At 39.2% G+C, this 19101-nt stretch overlaps 1 protein-coding gene and 1 pseudogene across 1 annotated transcript; one reads left to right on the top strand and one right to left on the bottom strand.

Moving 5' to 3' along the window:
- Positions 1 to 10162: 10162 nt before the first annotated feature.
- On the bottom strand, positions 10163 to 10768 carry LOC149138787 (uncharacterized). Its single transcript, XM_089450492.1, has one exon. The coding sequence runs from the start codon at positions 10766 to 10768 to the stop codon at positions 10163 to 10165; it is 606 nt and encodes a 201-aa protein (XP_089306618.1).
- Positions 10769 to 17693: 6925 nt separating this feature from the next.
- On the top strand, positions 17694 to 18329 carry LOC149138786 (cyclin-dependent kinase F-4 pseudogene; annotated as a pseudogene).
- The last annotated feature ends 772 nt before the right edge of the window (positions 18330 to 19101 follow it).

Genomic DNA, 19101 nt, shown 5'->3' with positions numbered 1-19101 from the left:
TCTGGAACTTTGATATCTGGAAGACCACGAACTGCCTGATATTTGCATTCTTTCCTTATTTGTGAAAAGCTTAGATGCCCCAACCTCCGGTGCCATAACCAGTGCTCATCATCCTTGCTCAGATAGCATTGTTGTTGTCCTTCAAAAATGTATAGATTATTTGGAGTTCTTTTACCTTTGATCACTGTTTTACCTGTATCAAGATCACGAACAAGACATCCATTTGATCTGAATATCACCTCGGTTCTTTGATCACACATCTGGCTGACACTTAGAAGATTATGTTTCAATCCATCAACATACAAAACATTTCCAGCTTTGACCTTTTCTTTTAACTGAGTAGTGCCTTTTCCTTTTATAGTTGCAGGAGTATCATTTCCAAAAGAAACTTTCTTTCCTTTTTCTAGAGCAGAATATGATTCAAGTTTTTCTTTATCACCTGTCATATGCTTCGAACATCCACTGTCAATGTACCATAGATTTTCCTGTCCCTCTGTATAAAATGCTATCCCACATCTTTTTGTTTGTGGTTCCTTTATTCTCCATGTTTTGGTGCTTGAGGCTTGTTCCTTTGTCTGCTGAAACCTGCTCCTGCATTCAGAATCTTCATGACCAAAGTTATTGCAAATAGAACATTCAACTTCATTTTCAAGAACCGAAAAGTTGTTATAGGTCCTTTTTGTAATCCCGATCATACTTCTTTGTTTTTGAGCTTCTCTAGTCATGATCGTTTTATATGCAACACATTGAGCTGCTTTGTGACCAAAGTTATGGCAAGAAAAGCATTGTCCATTGAAGAAATTTCTGCGGTTATCAAATCTTCCGGCCAAATGATTGTAATTTCTATTGTCATTCATTCTTGAAGCAAATTGAGAGAATTTTACCTGTGGCTGGTTGTAACTTTTGTTCATCCTTAAGACAGATTGCCCCTGATTTGCCTGATAGTCTTTGTTTGTAATTGGTCCCTGCTTTACTTGGTGATCTCCATTGTGCTTTTGCTCATTCCTTCTTGTTGCATCAAGATAACTCTTTGAGGTGGATGCTTGAGAAGTTTCTCCATTATAGCCCAGACCTGTCTTGTTTAGAGGAGAGCGCTGTACATTGATGATCTCATCCAGAGTTTCAGATCCTTTGACAAACTTAAGATTAATAGCCTTTGTTTTCTCAATCTCTTTTCTAAGACCAACAATTTTGCCTTCTAACTTTTCAAGATATTTTTCTTTTTCATCAATTTGAAGTTGTAGAGTATCAATGATCCTATTCTTTTCTTCTATACATGTCTTGAGTCTAGAAATTTCTTCACAAAAGCTATCCACATCTATAGCATCCATGTAATCATCATCTTCAAATGCCATTAAGAGTTTATAGTCATTACCTCGTTCATCTTCGTCACTATCTGATAGACCATCACTATCTTCATGAGTGTAGTAGCTTTTCTTATTTGCAATCTGTTTCTTGTTCCATCTAGCAGGTTCCTTTCCTTTATCCTTATGAGGACATTTTGCAGCATAATGACCTACTCTTCCACAAGCAAAGCATTAAAAAGGTAACTTACCTCTGAACCTTCCAGTTCCCCTTTGAAGATTTCTGACAGAATTTGATTCTTCCTCTTCTTCTTCTGGCACGTGACTTGCTTCATAATAGTCTCCTTTGCCTGAAGCCTTGAAAGAAGCTTCTCTTCTGTCTGATGGACCTCCCTTTCTCATTTCATAAGCAGTTAGAATTCCGTGTAGCTGAGACATAGTAAGAATTCGTAGATTTTCCTTTTCTTCTATTGCAGACACTTTAGATTCAAACTTGGGGGACAATGATCTTAGAACTTTTTCAACCACAATAGCCTCTTTTATTTCTTCACCCAAGTTTTTCATGCAATTAAAAATATCATCTACCCGAAGGAAATAGTTAGCCACACTTTCATCATTATACATTCTGAGATTCTCATACTGAATCCTGAGGGTTTGAAGTTTAGCACGCTTTACCTGTTCATCTCCTTCGTAGCTCAAGACAATATTGTCCCATATTTCTTTTGCGGATTTATATTGCATAACCTTCATGAATTCTGTTTGAGATAAGCATCCCAACAGAGTATTGACTGCTTTAGCATTTGTTTCATATTTCTTCTTTTTGGCCGTATCTGTAGGAGTAGCTGAAGGAAAGGTGTAGCCTGTATCTATGATATCCCAAACTTCTGTACCAAGAGATTGAAGATAGTCAGTAACTCTTACCTTCCAATAATTGAAGTTTGTCCCATCAAAAATTGGTGGCCTCATTGATGCTTCCCTCTCGTAGTTGCTCATGATGAATGATCTTCCTTCAAGCAATCAAGCTTCTCTGAAGGACCTGCTCTGATACCAATTGTTGGAAATAATACTGAAAGGGGGGTGAATCAGTATTATCAAGTTCTTTTAATAAATCTTCCTTATTTATTCTTTGAATTATTTTTGCATGTCAGTACCATAAAATAATGAGCATGAATAAAGAAAACAGATAGTCACACCAAAGAACACAAGATGTAAGGTGGAAACCCAATGTGGGTGAAAACCACCTGCTGCAATATGTCTCTATCTTCTTTCAAATTAGAAACTCCTTTTACAATGGTTTTGTACTGGTGCAGTCCCTTACCAGTACGTAGGCTGCAACCTGCAGAGAGCTACAAATCTCTCTCGTTTTCCAGTCTCTCCTGGAAGGGAGCTACAACCCCCTACTTCTTTTTCTTTCAAGGACCACTTTTCATAAATTTTCAAACTGGATCCAAGAACATCAAAAACCCATCAACTACACTTGCATCATCAATCTCTGATTTCACCAAAGCCAACCCGCATATAGATCTGCAAATATTTCCTTATAACTTTGCAGTTGTTACATCAGACATACCCAGATCATAACATGTGTAAAATAAAACATGCATCAATAATTCAGACCCAGATTATTAGATTTATAGATCAAGCGTATGCCACATATCACAGATCAAAATCATATAGAGATACCACTATTCCAGCCTTAAGATTTTGACCCATCAATAGAACTTATCCTTCTCCTTGCGCTCAGGTTCCTTCTTCATTCAGATCCAGATCTGCACCAAAACCCAATCACAATATTCTAGATCTAGCACTTTATCAGATATTCGATAATTCAGAAGATGCTTTGCCAAATGATCTCCTTCCTCTTTTATAGTCTTAGGCCTTTCACAATACCACGGGCCAAAACCATAGGATCAAAAAACTGTTGGACTAATACCATGAACCAACCATGAAAGTACGTGAGATCAACACTTTTGGATGCAATACCACGGGCCAAAACCATAGGAACAAAAACTGTCGGACTAATACCATGAACCAACCATGAAATTGCATGAGATCAACACTTTTGACGAGGTACCGTGGTCCAAAACCATAGGTTCAAATACCAAGGACTAACTACCATGGACCAAAGGTAAGTTCTCCAACATATACGCGCTTTTCCTTGCATGAAAGTGCGTGAACTTTTTCTCTACATGAAATAAACTTTTCTCTGCATAAAAGTGCGTGAACTTTTCTCTACATGAAATAAAATTTTCTCTGCATAAAAGTGCGTGAACTTTTTTCTACATGAAATAAACTTTTCTCTGCATATAAGTGTGTGAACTTTTCTCTACACTATAATTTATTAATTGAGATGAGTGGGTTGCCATCAAGTACAAAATATGTATCATAATGCCAACAGAGACTATTTCATCAAACTAAAAGGTAGTTGCATTGCTACCTATTGCAATAACAAGACTATCCCACGAATATGGTAGAGAACACAAAAAATTGATGCACTTATCTTCATCTAAAATTTTATTATCAACAGATGCTAACTGACTTACCATGGTATTAAATGTGTTCAGATGCTCTCTCCCCGAGTCTCCATCTTTCATCCTCAGGTTATACAGCTTTCTCCGCAGGAACAGTTTATTCACCAGAGACTTAGATTGGTACAAAGTCCCTAACTTGTCCCGCAAAGCCTTTGCTGTAGCTTCCCCTGATACATTCAGAAATACTGAATCTGAGACACACAATCGTATTGTGCTTTTTGCCTTCCGATCCAACCTCTTCCATTCTTCATCATACACTCCCGTTGGTTTAGTACCTAGATCTACTGCGATCCACTAATCTTTATCCACCAACAGATCCTCCATCTTGATTTTCCACAACTCAAAACTCTGACCATTAAATTTCTCGATCTCTATCTTTCCACTGCTCACCATCTTCTTTCACCACCAGAATCATTCTCGCAAATCTCCCACTGAACAGGGTCTACCACAGGCCTGAGCGAAACCCCTCAGCAACAAAGGCGTCCCCTTGAAGCCAAATCTGCTCTGATACCAAATGTAGGTTTTAACCCCATACAGAAATTACCTGCATACGAATTCTAAAACACAGAAAATAAATAATACGAGAGCAGAACACATAAAACACATATACACAGAGATTTTCCCTTGGATCCCAAAACCGTGACTACCAGCTTGATTTTTCATTATGTTCCTTTCAATGTTACAATACATATTTATACATGCCGAAGCATCCAATACCATGGACTGAAAACCATCGCGTCTAAAAAACATGTGTGAAAATCATGCACAAAACCATATGTGGGTCTGCGCAACCTAACATAGGGTCCAAAACCAAAATTTCCCAGGGCAACGTAAAGTGAGGTTACGGGTGCTCCTCAAACCCCCTGTTAACTACGTGGAAAGAATATAATACAACCCAACATATAACGCTTCGATACCACATGAAGAATAATCACAAAGCCATATAACCATATGCACAACAAATTAACACACAAAAATTAAACTGGTGGAAAAGTCAGAGAGCCATCATGTGGTCTCTCATGCTCATGTAATTCAAATTATTCAAATAATTTAATAATAGATTTAAATACATGAGTAATTGGTCTTAAGATAGGGCGTCTATCTTAGACTCACTTGGTTGAGACAATTTCTCAACTTACACAATAATTTAGGAGAGCTAGTTGGAGAGGATATCTCATCCAAACTAGACTCCTTAGTTTGAGGAATTCTCATGATTTTATTTATTTAATGTAATAATTGGATTTATTATTGATTTTTAAGAGAGCGAGGCTAACAAAATTTATGGTTCCTCCATTTGAAACCATCACATCACACTCTATTGGTGGATATAGGAAGAAATTAGATTCCTTCACTATCTTACAATGAATAAAATTATGGGTATTGCTCGAATCAATGAACACTATTAACTTTGTATTCTTCATACGTCCTTATATCTTGAGAGTTTGAGGAGTGGTAATTCTGGCCAATGCATTACAAGATATGGAAAAATTCATTTCTTCTTTCTCTAGGGTGTGTTCCTGGTGTATATCCTCTTCTTTTGACATCTTTTGTTCCTTTTGTTCCTCCTCTTCACAATCTATGTAAAATAATTTATTCTCAACACACTTATGACCTTTATTGTATTTTCTATCACAATTGTAACAAAGCCCTTTTGCTCTTTTTTCTTCTAATGTTTGTGGTGTCAACCTTGTGGGTTCTGAAGGCTAGGGGAAACAACACTTCCACCTTTATAGTTGTGAGTGGTAGGCTTCCTTGTTGTCATAATTTTTCTTGCCAACTCAAATGCCTTTTCCAATGAATCAAGTTCCCGAAGGAAAGCCTCATGTTGGATTTTATCCCTTAAATTCCCTATGAACACATCAATCCTATGCTCCTCTAGAATACCTTTTACCCTTATATTCAATTTTTGGAAGTCCTTAATGTGCTCCACCATTGAACCCTTTTGTTTGAGATTTATCAATTGGCTAAAAAAGGTATTTATTTTTGTATCCTCATAATGTGCTATCATTTATTTTGTAAAAATTACCCAAGTGGCATCTTTTTACGAGAGAAAATCCATCGATACCATACAAACTAATTGGGTTCCAAATATAAAGTTGCAATGCATACCTTTTGTTTGTTTTGCACGTTATGGAGATCGAAATATTGCTCCATTGTAGTATCCATGTTTTTTTTTCCTCGGTAAAAGACGAAACTATTATATTATGTATAGGAGTCAAAAATACATCATCGTGAAACAAGAGAGAATCAGGCTCTGGGTATGTCACCCGAGAGCAATTGAGGCATCCAAAAAAATAGCCCAAGCAGGGGCGCCAGACACAAGAGCCAGACTTCCATAAGAGCACGCCCACGGAGCGGCACCAACCATTTCATCCCACACAGGGGAGACTGACCTTACCCAAATCATTGACAAAAAATTCAGGAACAGAGACATTAAAGCAGGGCATGAAAGAGACCAGAAGCATTGCTACTATAACTGAGTCAAAAAACAAACAGCAGAAGACACCAGAAGACCAAACAAAAAGCCATAGGGACCTTGTGCGCGGGCGTCATCAATCGTCCATTTGCACTTCCTCTACCTGGCACCAACCATAGGCTTCTCTTTCAGCAGCGATGGGAAAGGTGTCTTCCTCCCTGCCAGTTCCCGCCCTCTATTCTTGCTTGCGTTGCTTTGCGTTTTCCATATCTGAGGCCGCATCTTTAACCTCCTCCTCCTTATCAGCTTTAGGGGCCTGTGCTTCATTCTTCTGATTGTTAGTCGTCCTCGGCCCCTGTTCATCCAGGTTGTCCTCATCTTCCCGAGCATTTTCGATGAACAAGACTAAGACATGCGCGCTGATCCGCGGATTGTTCATGGCACTGCTGAAATTGAAGATAGCCGAGCCAAAGGCAGGCAAGGCATTCGAGCTCGAAGCCCCTGCATCCATGAATTGGCTGGAATGGAGGGGGTTAGCGCCAGTGGAGCGAGCAATGTTGGAGTGGCAACAATGGACAACATTGTCGGCTTCATGACTGCGCGAGATGCCCCCTCTGGAAGTGCCTCGACGGCTAAGCAGACACTGTCGAGGTCTCACCATTCTCGTAGGAGGCAAGGGAAAGAAATTCCAACAGACCACGGGGTAATCCAGACCCCCTGCAACCAGACCCCCTACAACCAAAGCCGACTGAGGGATGAACCAGACAGACGGAGAAGATATCCCGACAGAGACGGAGAGGCCAGGCAACTGCATTACCACCAACATTCTCTGATCATATACTCTGATATCCCTAATGACTTCACCGACCCTGCGTTGGAGCTCACCCGCCATAACTGCTGCCGTCGCCTGAGCTGAATTACCCCACGGAGCATTAACTAACCTCTGCCATTCCACCTTATACCATCTGTGATCGATAGATGTATTGTCTACGACTACCACGTGATGGCCATTGGTCGGCATGTGGCCATCCCCCTTCACCTATCCCATCTCAGTTAGCACTCGCATCCGGGGGAGCTGCGTCTTTCTGGACCAGTCGAGAGCACTCTTGAGCCTTGTCATGTGTTAAAATAGTGTTCAGCTGCCTTGTGATTAGAGAGTGGTCAGTCTCCACTCCCACATTGGCCATGAAGTCTGCAACCCTGTTACCCTCCCGTCTTGTGTGTGTGAAGGTGATTGCTCTGTTGTTATGGAGCTCACATTCTATGGCCTCCAGTCTTGCTTCAAGCCTCCAGCTGGTGGCTATTTTCCTGGCCTGAGATCCATTTAGGATTTTTTTGGCCATGTTTATGAGGATCTGAGAATCTCCTTCCACCTCAAGGGGGTGAAAGTTTTGTCCCCCAGCAAGTAGTAATCCCCACCATAGACCCTCTAGCTCAGCTGAGTTGTTGGTGTCCCATCCAATGTTTCCGAAATACAGCATCAGGGGAACACCTTCATGGTTCCTTATTATTCCTCCAAAGCCTACGAGACTGGGGTTCCCTTTTGAGGCACCATCAAAGTTGAGTTTGAATATATACTTTGGTGGGGGCTTCCATGTGTTCTGATTTTTATTGCTGGTTTTAGAGTGGTCCAGCTTGTGAGAGCCTTGAGTATGATGTATTCGCCAGTTGTCCATAATGGTTTTCTCGTCGGCTACCGCAGGCCAGTCCTCCTCCTTCCAGGGTTTTAGCATAAGAGTCTCTTGAAGATTTCTGCAGAGCAGGTTCCAAATGCTGTCTATCGAGGAGCACTGATTTTTAAAAATACGCTTGTTTCGCTCCTTCCATATGCTCCACAAGACTAGCATGGGAACTAGTCTCCAAAATGATTGAGGATTTCACTCTTGTAAGGGTCCTGTTTCCACTGACGTATAGAATTCGTGATTTCATTCTCAAGTCTGCATCTTCTTTGACACCGAAAGCTCGCCTTTTCCCAAAGTTGATTTGCCAGGGGGCAAGAGTCCAGAAGATGTTGGAGAGTTTCCTCATGGGCGTTGCAGTTGAAACAGATGGAGGGGCCATGAAAGTTTCTTCTTCTAAGCTTGTCCCAGGTTAGAATTCTCTGATGTCCTACCAACCAGAGAAAGTGACAGATTTTGGGCCAGGAGCCAGAACTCCAAATTTTACTCCAGATTGGGTCTTGGGGAACAGAGTCAATGCATATGATTTTGAAAGCCTCGGATGTGGTGAAAGCTCCTTTCGGTTGGTATCCCCACCTTAGAATGTCTCTACTCTCGTCGCACCTAATTTTCCTTTTGCTGAGTTCCCTTTCCAGCTCCATGGAAATTTGGAGATCTTCATTTGTGAGTACATGGTTACCCGGTTTCCAAATCCTGAAGCCCTTCTCAGAATCCTGAGTCCAGTACTGCCTAATCTTAGCTTGATGTGTCTCCTCCTCAGTGATGTCCGATGGCAGGTTCAGAACATTGCAAAGAATAGGCATTTGATTCCAGGTGTCTGTCCAAAATCTAGTGGTGTGACCGTTTCTTACCTCCCAGAAACTGTGCTGCTGAATCATTTGATAGTGTTCTTTGGCTGCATTCCAAATTAGCGATCCTTTATCATTAGGCTTTAATCTGATGAGTTCTTCCTAGGGTCGATGATTGGCATACTTTTCCGTCCATAATGTGACCCAAGGTTTACCTGGATTGGTGAGCCATTGCCACCATATTTTGGCTCCCATGATGGCATTGCTGTGCTCGGGATCTCTTAGACCAATGCCTCCTTTTGCTTTTGGTTTGAATATAGTGCTCCACTATACCAGTGCCCATTTGCGATTAGTTGCATTGCTGCCCCAAAGGAAGCCTCTCTGAATATTCCTTAGTCTTTTTAGGACCCATTTTGGTGCAGCCAGGATGGAAAATAAGTACAGTGGCATTGCTTGAAGAACGACCTTTATGAGCACTGCGCGGCTGACTAAGTTCAAAGCTCTGTGCGTCCACTAGTTGAGATGGGATTCAAGCTTTTCAATAAGGTTGCGCCATGAGGAGTGCTTGATGGCAGAGTCAGTGAGGGGGGCCCCAAGGTATTTGGAGGGAAGGGTGGCAATAGGGAACCCCAATATGCGAACTATAGCAGACTTGACCACCGGAGGGGTATTAAAGAAGAAGATCTGCGATTTGGAACAATTGATGCTCGTTCCAGAGGCTTCGGTGAAGTCATTGAGCACGTCATTAAATCTGGAGGCTTCTTGAATGGAGGGGTAACCAAAGAGCATGGTGTCATCAACAAATTGCTGATCGGAAATGGCAGGCAATTGATGAATGGAGAGACCTCTAAGCTGATGAGTTTGAAGGGCATTATTAATGTGACGTCCCAGTCCTTCAGCCATTAGTACAAAGAGGAAGGGGGAAAGAGGGTCCCCTTGCCTTATGCCTCGAGAGGGGGAGAAGGGTCGAGATGGGATCCCATTCACGAGTATGGAAAAGCTAGTGGAGGAGATTAGGCTTATAACCCAGCGAATCCACAAAACCAAAAGCAGTTAGCATTTGCTGTACATAATCCCGGCTGAGTTTATCAAATGCTTTGGAGAGATCAAGTTTTAGGAGCATACGTGCCTGTTTTGAGTGCTTGAGAGTGTGTATGATCTCATGCGAGAGGATGATGCCGTCCATAATCTGTCTCCCCTCCACATATCTTGACTGTTCCGGAGAAATGAGCATTGGCAAGAGGGGCTTTAGCCTGTTTGCAATGACTTTGGAGATGACTTTGTATATTACGTTGCAGAGTGCGATCAGCCTGAATTTGTCCGGTTTGATCGAGTCCTCCTCTTTTGGGATTAAGGCTATGAAGGTGGAGTTAAGTGAGGGAAGCAGCCAGTGATTCACTCGCGATTCCTCAACCACTTCCCATACTTCCAATTTTATCAGTTCTCAGAACTTGTGAAAGAAAGTGGTGGTGAAATCATCTGGGTCGGGAGCTTTACCTTCTTTAAGCTGAGCCATAGCTACGTCCACTTCCTGTATTTTAATTGGACTGAGGAGGAGTTCATTGTGCTCCACTGTGATTAATTTTGGCACATTGCGTATGATTCTTTCAATTGCAGGACGTCTGTTGATATCAGGCTCTTGATGGACTTGCTTGAAGTGATTGAGGAATTCCTTCTCAATTTCTTCATGTTGTTCCACCCTTTCTCCTCCTGATTTTTGAATGTAAGGGATATTATTGCACATTCTACGTTGCACAGTGGTTCTGTGAAAGAATTTGGTGTTTTGTTCTCCCTCTTTCAACCATCTAATTCTGGACTTTTGCTTCCAATATATCTCCTCCTGCTTTCTTCTCTCCTCAAGCTGATTGTGGATGAGCTGCTCCTGCTTAAGGGTTCTCTCTGTGTGGCCTCCTGTACTTATTTCTTGCTGCAGTTCCTTCAGGGCTTTTTGAAGATCATGTTGCGCCTTGAAGATGTTTCCAAAGGTCTCTCTGTTCCATCGCTTGAGGCAGAGCTTTAGATGTTTGAGTTTCTGTTGGAACTGGTACATCTTGGAGCCGTCTGGAGGCCTGAAGGATGTCCATGTAGAGTGAACCAAATCTTTCAGTGAGGGATGGATGAACCAAAATTCCTCGAAGCGAAAAGGTCTTCTTGTGGTGCTGCCAGGACGTTTCCATTGAAGGGCAACTGGCCAGTGATCGGATCCTGAGTGTGGAAGAATGGTTGCCGAGAAGTCTCCCCCTAGGTGAATCAAGTTGTCTGAGATTAGAAACCGATCTAGCTTGGAGGCTATTTGATGTTTGCCTGCTCTTCGGTTGCTCCACGTAAAAGTGCCATTGCAAAAATGTAAATCTATCAGGGATGCGTTCTAGATAAAGTCTTTAAAGTGGGTATTTTCCTGTTCCAGCCTGTTTCTGCCTCCAATCTTTTCCTCCAATTTTGTTATCATGTGAAAATCCCCTCCAACAATCCAGAGCAGGTACCTTCTATTGGAGTTAAGAGCTTCTATGGTGTGGAGGAGAGCAATTTTTTCCCTTGCTTCCTGAGGGAAGTATACATTCGAGAGATTCCCATGTATATTTGTGCCTATTATGTGGAAAGTAGCCTGAATTAGACTATGTGAAGCATGAAAGTCCGTGAGGGTAAGTGCTTGAGAGTTCCATGCAATAGTTAGCCCCCCAGATGCGCCAGAGGCATCCACAGCCACCGATTGACATCCTGGCCAGGCTTTAGAGAGTATCGTTTCTAGAGTTGAGCTGTTACATTTTGTCTCTTGGAGAAAGCATATTTGCGGCTTTTCCATTCTTAACATATTTTTTAGCATTCTGAGTTTTCCTGGGCTGTTGAGCCCCCTTAGGTTCCATGAAATGAGCTTCATGATTCACTATTGGTAGAGGGCTTGTAGTACTTCGTAAGCTTAGCATACCTGCCTGAGTCTACCAAGATCTTCCCTACCGCTATTGTTCTTTGGAGATCAGTTCTTCTTCCTCTTTTTTTGGAGTCTTTTGGAGTTTGGCATAAATCCCATTGGCTTCCTGATTGGATGCCAAGCTGGTGTTGTTGGTATGCTCTGGAAATAACCATTTCCAGTTTGTTAAGCTGAAATTCTAGGATGCTTTCATAAGCTTTTTTTTTGCATGCTGCTTCTAGTTCCAATATGTCTAACCCTTTTAGATCTATACTTTCTGGTTCTTCCTCCATGCGTTGCATCTGGTTGTCTTATTCCATGGGCAAGTTTGGGCTTGGGAGAGGGTCTGAGGATCCGTCAACCTCCATTCCATTTTCTTTTTCCACTTGCTTTTCCTTGCTTTCCGAGGGGTTATCTGGGGCTGCTTTGGTTGGAGGTGGATCAGAGGAGGGGGCTGGAGGAGGTGGTTGGGTGGAGGAGGAAGGGATATCAGAGTTGGGGGAGAGGATGTGTTTTGCTCTTTCGTGGATTGAGCCAAGATTCCAAAGCTGTTCTTGACCACAGGGTCAGAGGTATTATTTTGCTGGGGTTTCTTCCCTGTTGCTGATTTTTTATGAGCTCGTTTGCGGGTAGGGGCTTTGGTGAAGCCATCATGGGTCAGAGAGTCAGAGGGGTTAGGGGCAGTAGCTTTAACATTTAGGGGGAAATCTCTAAAAAGATGCCCTATGGCATGGCATTTACGGCATCGAAACGGGACATGTTCATAGTCTAAGGGTTGAATCCATTCATAGTCACAGTGAGAGAGACTTACCGATTCTGGCAGAGCTTTGTCCAGACACACGAAGACGCAGATGCAGGCGTATGATGTGTATCTACACATTTTCGTTTCTTCAGCAGCCTTTATGTATTCCCCCAAACCATTTCCAATGTTTCTCAAGATATCCTTGCCCCAGTACTCATTTGGGAGTGAGTATAGCCTTATCTAGACCGGAGCCCATGTGAGGTCCTCCTTATCCAGGTTGAATCTGGGTGCCCAGTCCCTTAAGTATAAGCCGGCTAAGTTGAAAAAGTAGGGTCCCTCAACTAGGATTCTGTATTTTTCTTCCAGGCAAAAGAAGATCGCTGTGAAGAATCCTTTTGGGCCTAGCTGCAAAGTCACATCGCCCTTAGGCTTCCATTTCACTGCGATCCAACTGTGTAGGGCTTTTTCCGTCGGTCAAAACCCTATAAATTTTCCGATGAGTGCATGATATGTCATAAAATGGATTCTTTCTTCTATTTTTTCTCCCGGCAGTTCGATTCTGGGTCGATCTGTTGCTATTGGTTCGCAGGTGGTCGAGGAGACCTTCGGGGTACCGTCTGGTCGGTTATTCCACTCTGTTTCTTCATCCGCCTTATTTTCCAGTTTGTCTTTGCCATTGCGCTCATGCCGGCGCGGGATCTCCTGGTTGATCACATTCTCGTTGATCGATCCAAAGAGTATCGTTCTTTCGGTTTGGTGCTGCGATTTGTTTGCCTTGGGGGAGGTCGCCGTAACCCCCCTGGGGGTTATCCATTTGCCCTTCGTTCCCTTACAATGCAGTTGAGAGATTTCTGGGTGCAGGGTCAGGTCCGCGATGGCTATCTGCGCAGATTAGGCTGCGCCGTCTAAGAAGAGTACAAAACCCTAGTAGTCAGGCTCCAGTTCTTCCAGCGTCATATCATCATATTGTAGTATCCATTATATGGGATCCTTTCCATCAAAATTCCTCATATCGATCTCTTCAACATGGTGGGTCTTCAATCCAATGTTAGAGTCTATGAAATCATGATTAACATTTATTTTGTTCTCATCACGAGTTTCCTTTACTACCCTTTCGCAATTAGTAAGCATTTCTTATAGCAACTTTGTCAAATCTATCTTCAAATCTTCCATGTTGCATTTAAGTTTTGCTTCTATACCATCCATCTTAGCTTTAATTACCTTATATGAGAGCAAATTTTTCTGCACTTGGTCTCGTAATTTTGATATATCATGTTTCATTTCTTCCTCTTCTTCATGTGTCATAATAGAGATTTTGGTTTGCTTACTAGGTTTTTCCATTTTCTTTCTTCGGTTCAACAATGAATGATAATTATGCTTCACAATTCCCTTGGAATCACTCCAAACTACTTTCTCAAACAAAACTTATGGAAATTTAGAAAAAAAAACTACACGTCTTTTTTTCCTCTGTATGATCACGATCTTGAAACGAATGTAGCTATGTAATTTAGAATCTCCAAGTTCTGAAACTTCATCTTGTGATAGCCCTATAGGTCATCTTTCCAACCCCATAAGTCTGATCGCGATTGGATTCTCCAAGAAAGAGTTATACCAAATCTCTCGTGATGACATGATTATAGAATAGTTTAGTAGAGTGAACTTGTACGATGTGCCACGTGTCATTGTTTCAACCTTCAGCCCTGAAAATGGTACCCAACAAACTAAATTGAATCCTATTTCTGTCATCTTTTACAAAATTACAATCCAATGCTCAAAGAGAAAGTTATGATGAATTTCCCAAGCTGACATGTTTGAGATTGAATTAGGGAGCCTACAAAAACCCCAACTTCCTTAGTTCATATCTCTGAAACTATAGCAAAACAATATCTGAAATTCGGTCACAAGGTTCATCACGATTTTAGCTCAAATTGGTTTTAATTTCAGATTCTGAAGCTTCATAGAAAACACGTTATAGCAAAAATTCCATGATGACATGTTTGAAGGAGCGAAACCCTAGAATCCAAAGCTCTCATACCAATTGTTATGCATCCAGCTCACAAAATAGAAGAAATAGAGAGATCAATGACTTCAAAAGTAGCTTCTTCCAGGGGGCAACCTCCTTTACATTACTTAAATGAAAAATTCTTGGATGATACAAATGGAAAGACATCCTTTCTATATATAGGAGTCAAAGGGGTCAAAATATAACCACAACCGACATAACAATAATAATGTAAGGGCACAAAAATAATAATAGTGGCCTTCTATGGGGTACAATAATAACAATATGGGGACAACATGGGCACAAAAAAAATAATAAGGTGCTATAATGACAATAATAATAAGGGAATACACTAGTATTATAGGGACCTAACATGAAACCACCATTGATTGTTGACCTCTCAAGAAGCTCCCCTGCGGAAATCACCTGATTTTCTAGGTTGGTGGGACACTGTGGAACCCCATACTCAGGAACTTCCTCACATATCAGTGCCACTCAAGGTGATTTCGAGTGACATGGAACTCTGTGTGGGGACATGGGTGAGCCATGTTAGCTACAAGTGGATTCCATGTGGCATTATGTTTGGTCTAACTTCAATAAGCCATAACTTTCAATCAAGGAATTGGATTGAGATGAAATATATGTCGACTGAAATCCATTGACCAAGTGGATACAATGGTGATATCACAATTTAATTACATTTTTTGGAAAAGAAAGATTTATGTAACACAATATTCATAATGGAGTTTGGATATAGGGTTAATTCATAGGTGACATCTCTCACCACTTGAGAAAGTACAAGGAGGTCAGAGGGAATGCAACAATATTTCATGCTAATTGAGGAAACATTATACCCTTGGTTGTACTACCCAGTTCCCATATATATAAGAGAAATATCCTCTACTGTTGCGGTATGTACACTATAGAGATAAATAGTAAAAATGATTTTGTAGGAGTGGTTCTAGTATGCGTATGGGTCATTTAATATACCCAAGGGTATGTGGAAGATAAAATATATAATAAAATTAAATATAATGAATTATGACTTTACTCATACCTACATAGTTTTACAAAGGCATCCAACTAAGGTATCCCACATGTATTCCTTATATGTATGTTCCCTAGCGATAATTTGATTCACTATATGATAAATATCAATGTTTATAGGCAATGGAATATGTCTCTAGCCTAAAAAATGCCTTTGAAGTTAAGGTTAGTATATGTGTTGGGATATGAAGGTGCATTGATAAAGTTTTAGTATATTTGTTTCCAACAAAAAAAATTATTTTCATATTAAAACAAATATACATGTTGTTTCCAAGCTTGGGCTCTTAGAAAAAGATCAAATTCTTCACTTGATGCAATGATAAAATATTTGAGAAACATCAAATTAAACAAAAATTCACTTATTACAATCAATTTTTTAAACGTGGTGGTTTTACATTGATATTTATTTCAAAAGAACAGATCCAACATATCATTTGTACTATAGCTCAATTAGAAATAAATTGAAGTTTGAAATTGGTTATTTCCATTTATGTTTTTGTATTATCTCCTTCAATCATTTGTGCATCCTTAGAGCTTACTAAAACAACATGTGTAACTTCTTATTTAGCTCTCTATAGATTGTTGCAAAGATAATGAAATAAAATATGTTTTCCCCTCTCTAATTTTCTCCATTAATAGTGTTGATAATAATGTTATACTAAAAGTTTCATTTTCCTACTCATTCATAACTTGTACACTATTTGCAAATTTCTATTATGTTATTTTTAGAGTTTATCATAGAATACACATTTTTCTTATTTAATTCATCTATTACAATTCCTTTGAAATTAATCTCATAATATCTTCTTAAAAATGCATTACCTCCTACTCCACAAATGTTGTGATTCCTATAAACATATCCCATCAAAATAACACTCCAATTTTTCTAATCTATATATAAAATTTGAAGAAGATTCTTAATTATTTTCCTTAAATGAAACCCATATTTCTCCCTATATAACATGTAGTTTACTTATGTAAAAAATACCTGAAGTTTAAAACCTATATAAATAATAAAATACTAATCACAATATAACATTTACACAAACAAAAACTTATATTGATATTCCCAACAAAAAAGTAATATTCACTAATATTTTTGTTGCGACAACCTCCAAATGAAAATTATTTCGATATAATGTCAATCTCAACAAACCTAACATAAAATTAGTCTAACTTTATGACTAATTTCTTACCTTAAACCTTAATTATTAATGATTACAATAATAATATTAATAATTTTTTACTAGTTAATATATATTACACTAATGAATCACAACACGACCATTTAATAAATAAATAGAATTTTCAATAACCTAAAATAAAATATTTACACTCATTAATCCTATTACCTATTCAATTATTATAAATAGTCAGTTATCTAAGAAAATAAAAAACTCTTTTATTATGATCTGAAATATCAATAAGAATGGAGAAAGAGTTATAATGAATATTGCCATGGTTGAACCAGTATAATAGAAATTTGATTTTTAAACAGCATATATTTAATATAAATTTAAAATATTATTAATGGTGATATTTTTTGGAATTTTTTTTAGTTTTGTAAGTTTTTATTTGTATGTGAAATTGTTTATAATTGTTTTTAGAGTCTGAAAATCTATCATGTATTAATAGTTTTTTTGGCTATTGTCACCTAAGGCTAACTTATAAATGACTCATTGTTCTTATTCAAAGAAAACTACACCACTTAGAATAACTAGCCGCTGGTCTGTAAAGGGTAAGCTTTCACTCCTAAGCCAATGGGACTTGGGCTGTTAGCCTGTTTCTTTATGTGAGGGAAAAGAGCTTGGCTAAATAGATCTTAGCCAAGTAAAAACAGTTTTAGGACATACTTCAAGCTTGTTGGTTATAATCTTTATTTACAATACAAAATGTTAAAAAAAAAAAAAACTTAAACAAAAACAGTTTTAAGGGATATTCCAAACTCATTACTTATACAGGTTATTTAGCATACTCATTTGATTTAACTTTATTTATTTAAAAATTAACTAACTTTATATTTTTAAGATAGAAAAATATATAAATAAAAACTAAGTTTATATTTTTAAGATAGAGAAATATATTGTGGAAGCCGACCCGAAATTTGGTGCAGAAATCTTTCTTATTTGCATTTATAAGTTTTAACAAAGAATAGCTCACTTAATGTATGAATTCGTAAGAGTAGTTAGGCACAGGCTCAATGTTGTTATTTTAAAAATTCAGAGCCAATTTTGGGCACAGGAACTAATGGAACCGTTCGGAAGGCGACGGAGATAATGACGGGCAATATTTTTGCCATCAAGAAACTCAAGAGAAGTTTCAGTGCGTATGAGGAATGTTTGAATATTGCAGAGGTGAGATGCATGCGAGAATTGGTTCACCCCAATATAGTAAGCCTGCATGAAGTGATAATGGAGAGTAACACATTATATTTGGTGCTCGAGTGTATGGATTGTGATTTGACTGAGCTCATGAGACTTAGAGGCCATCCATTCTCAGAGCAAGAAGTGCGCAATTTATTCTTCCAGCTTTTCAAGGGGCTTGCATACATGCACGAGCAAGGATATTGTCACCGAGATCTGAAGCCAAATAACCTATTAGTTTGTGGAGACACCATTAAAATTGCAGATTTTGGGTTGGCTAAAAACCTGCTACTTCAATCAGGGCAGCCACTCCGATCATATGTTGTGACACGTCCCTATCGAGCGCCGGAACTGCTTCTTGGATCCACTGATTATGACTTCGCCATTGACATCTGGGCAATGGGTGTTATCATGGCGCAACTTTTGGCAAGAAAAGCACTCCAGCACCCATTCTTCATTCCCTGTCACATTACCAACAACAACCCAGTTCCCCCACCTGTTCTGCAATCTGCTTATCAGAGCCCCATCGAAAAGCATTCAGAAGTTTAGGAGAAAAACGCTCGTCCCAATAATAATGGAGAATATATCCCTTTTAACAGATCATAAAATCTATGCCACAATCCTCTTTCCCCGTTGTGAGTTCCTGCAAGAACTCCCTGTTGCGAGTTACAACAGAAATTGATGTTGATCAGACCCGTTGAGCTTCAGTTCTGCTGCTCTGCAAGCGCTATTTGGCGACAGATCGCTTATAAAAGTTCATGTCGTGCTGCGCCTCTCGCAACATCCAATGTGAGACCGTTCCCATCATGCGTATCACGTATCAGCCATTGTGAGACCGTTCCCAGGAATTGGACCGAAGTAGTTTGGAGATTCAGATGACAACGCAAGTTACTCAATATTCAATAGGAAATATGTAAGCTAAACGGACCTTAGATTTTACAGTACATTCCTTTAATAAACATAGAAAACTGTTTCCCAAATGGTTTATACTTTTAAAATTTTCAATTTTTTTTTAAATTATATGGGATAATTTTTAAATTTACCAGCATAGATTTATTTTAAATACTGATTTAAAGTAAATTTAGAGGAATCAAATTTCTTGAAGTAAAAATTAAAAAAAATCTTTAAAATATAAAATTAGACTTTGAAATGTTTTTTAGAAATATAAGGTTTAAACATCTTACAATTTTTTTTTTACTTTACAATATAATTTTTTTATTATATTGGACATTATTTTTCTATTTAGAGCATAATTTATTTATTTTTAATAAAGTTAATAAGGGCAAAATAATAACCAAGGTAATGTGACACATATTTCAAA

The sequence above is a fragment of the Pinus tabuliformis genome, chromosome X (assembly GCF_031772625.1).
Source record: "Pinus tabuliformis cultivar Carrire ecotype Pingquan chromosome X, CPIR1, whole genome shotgun sequence".
Lineage (NCBI taxonomy): Eukaryota > Viridiplantae > Streptophyta > Pinopsida > Pinales > Pinaceae > Pinus > Pinus tabuliformis.
Note: the sequence above shows the minus strand (reverse complement) of the source record. Positions and strands in the feature narration are given on the sequence as shown.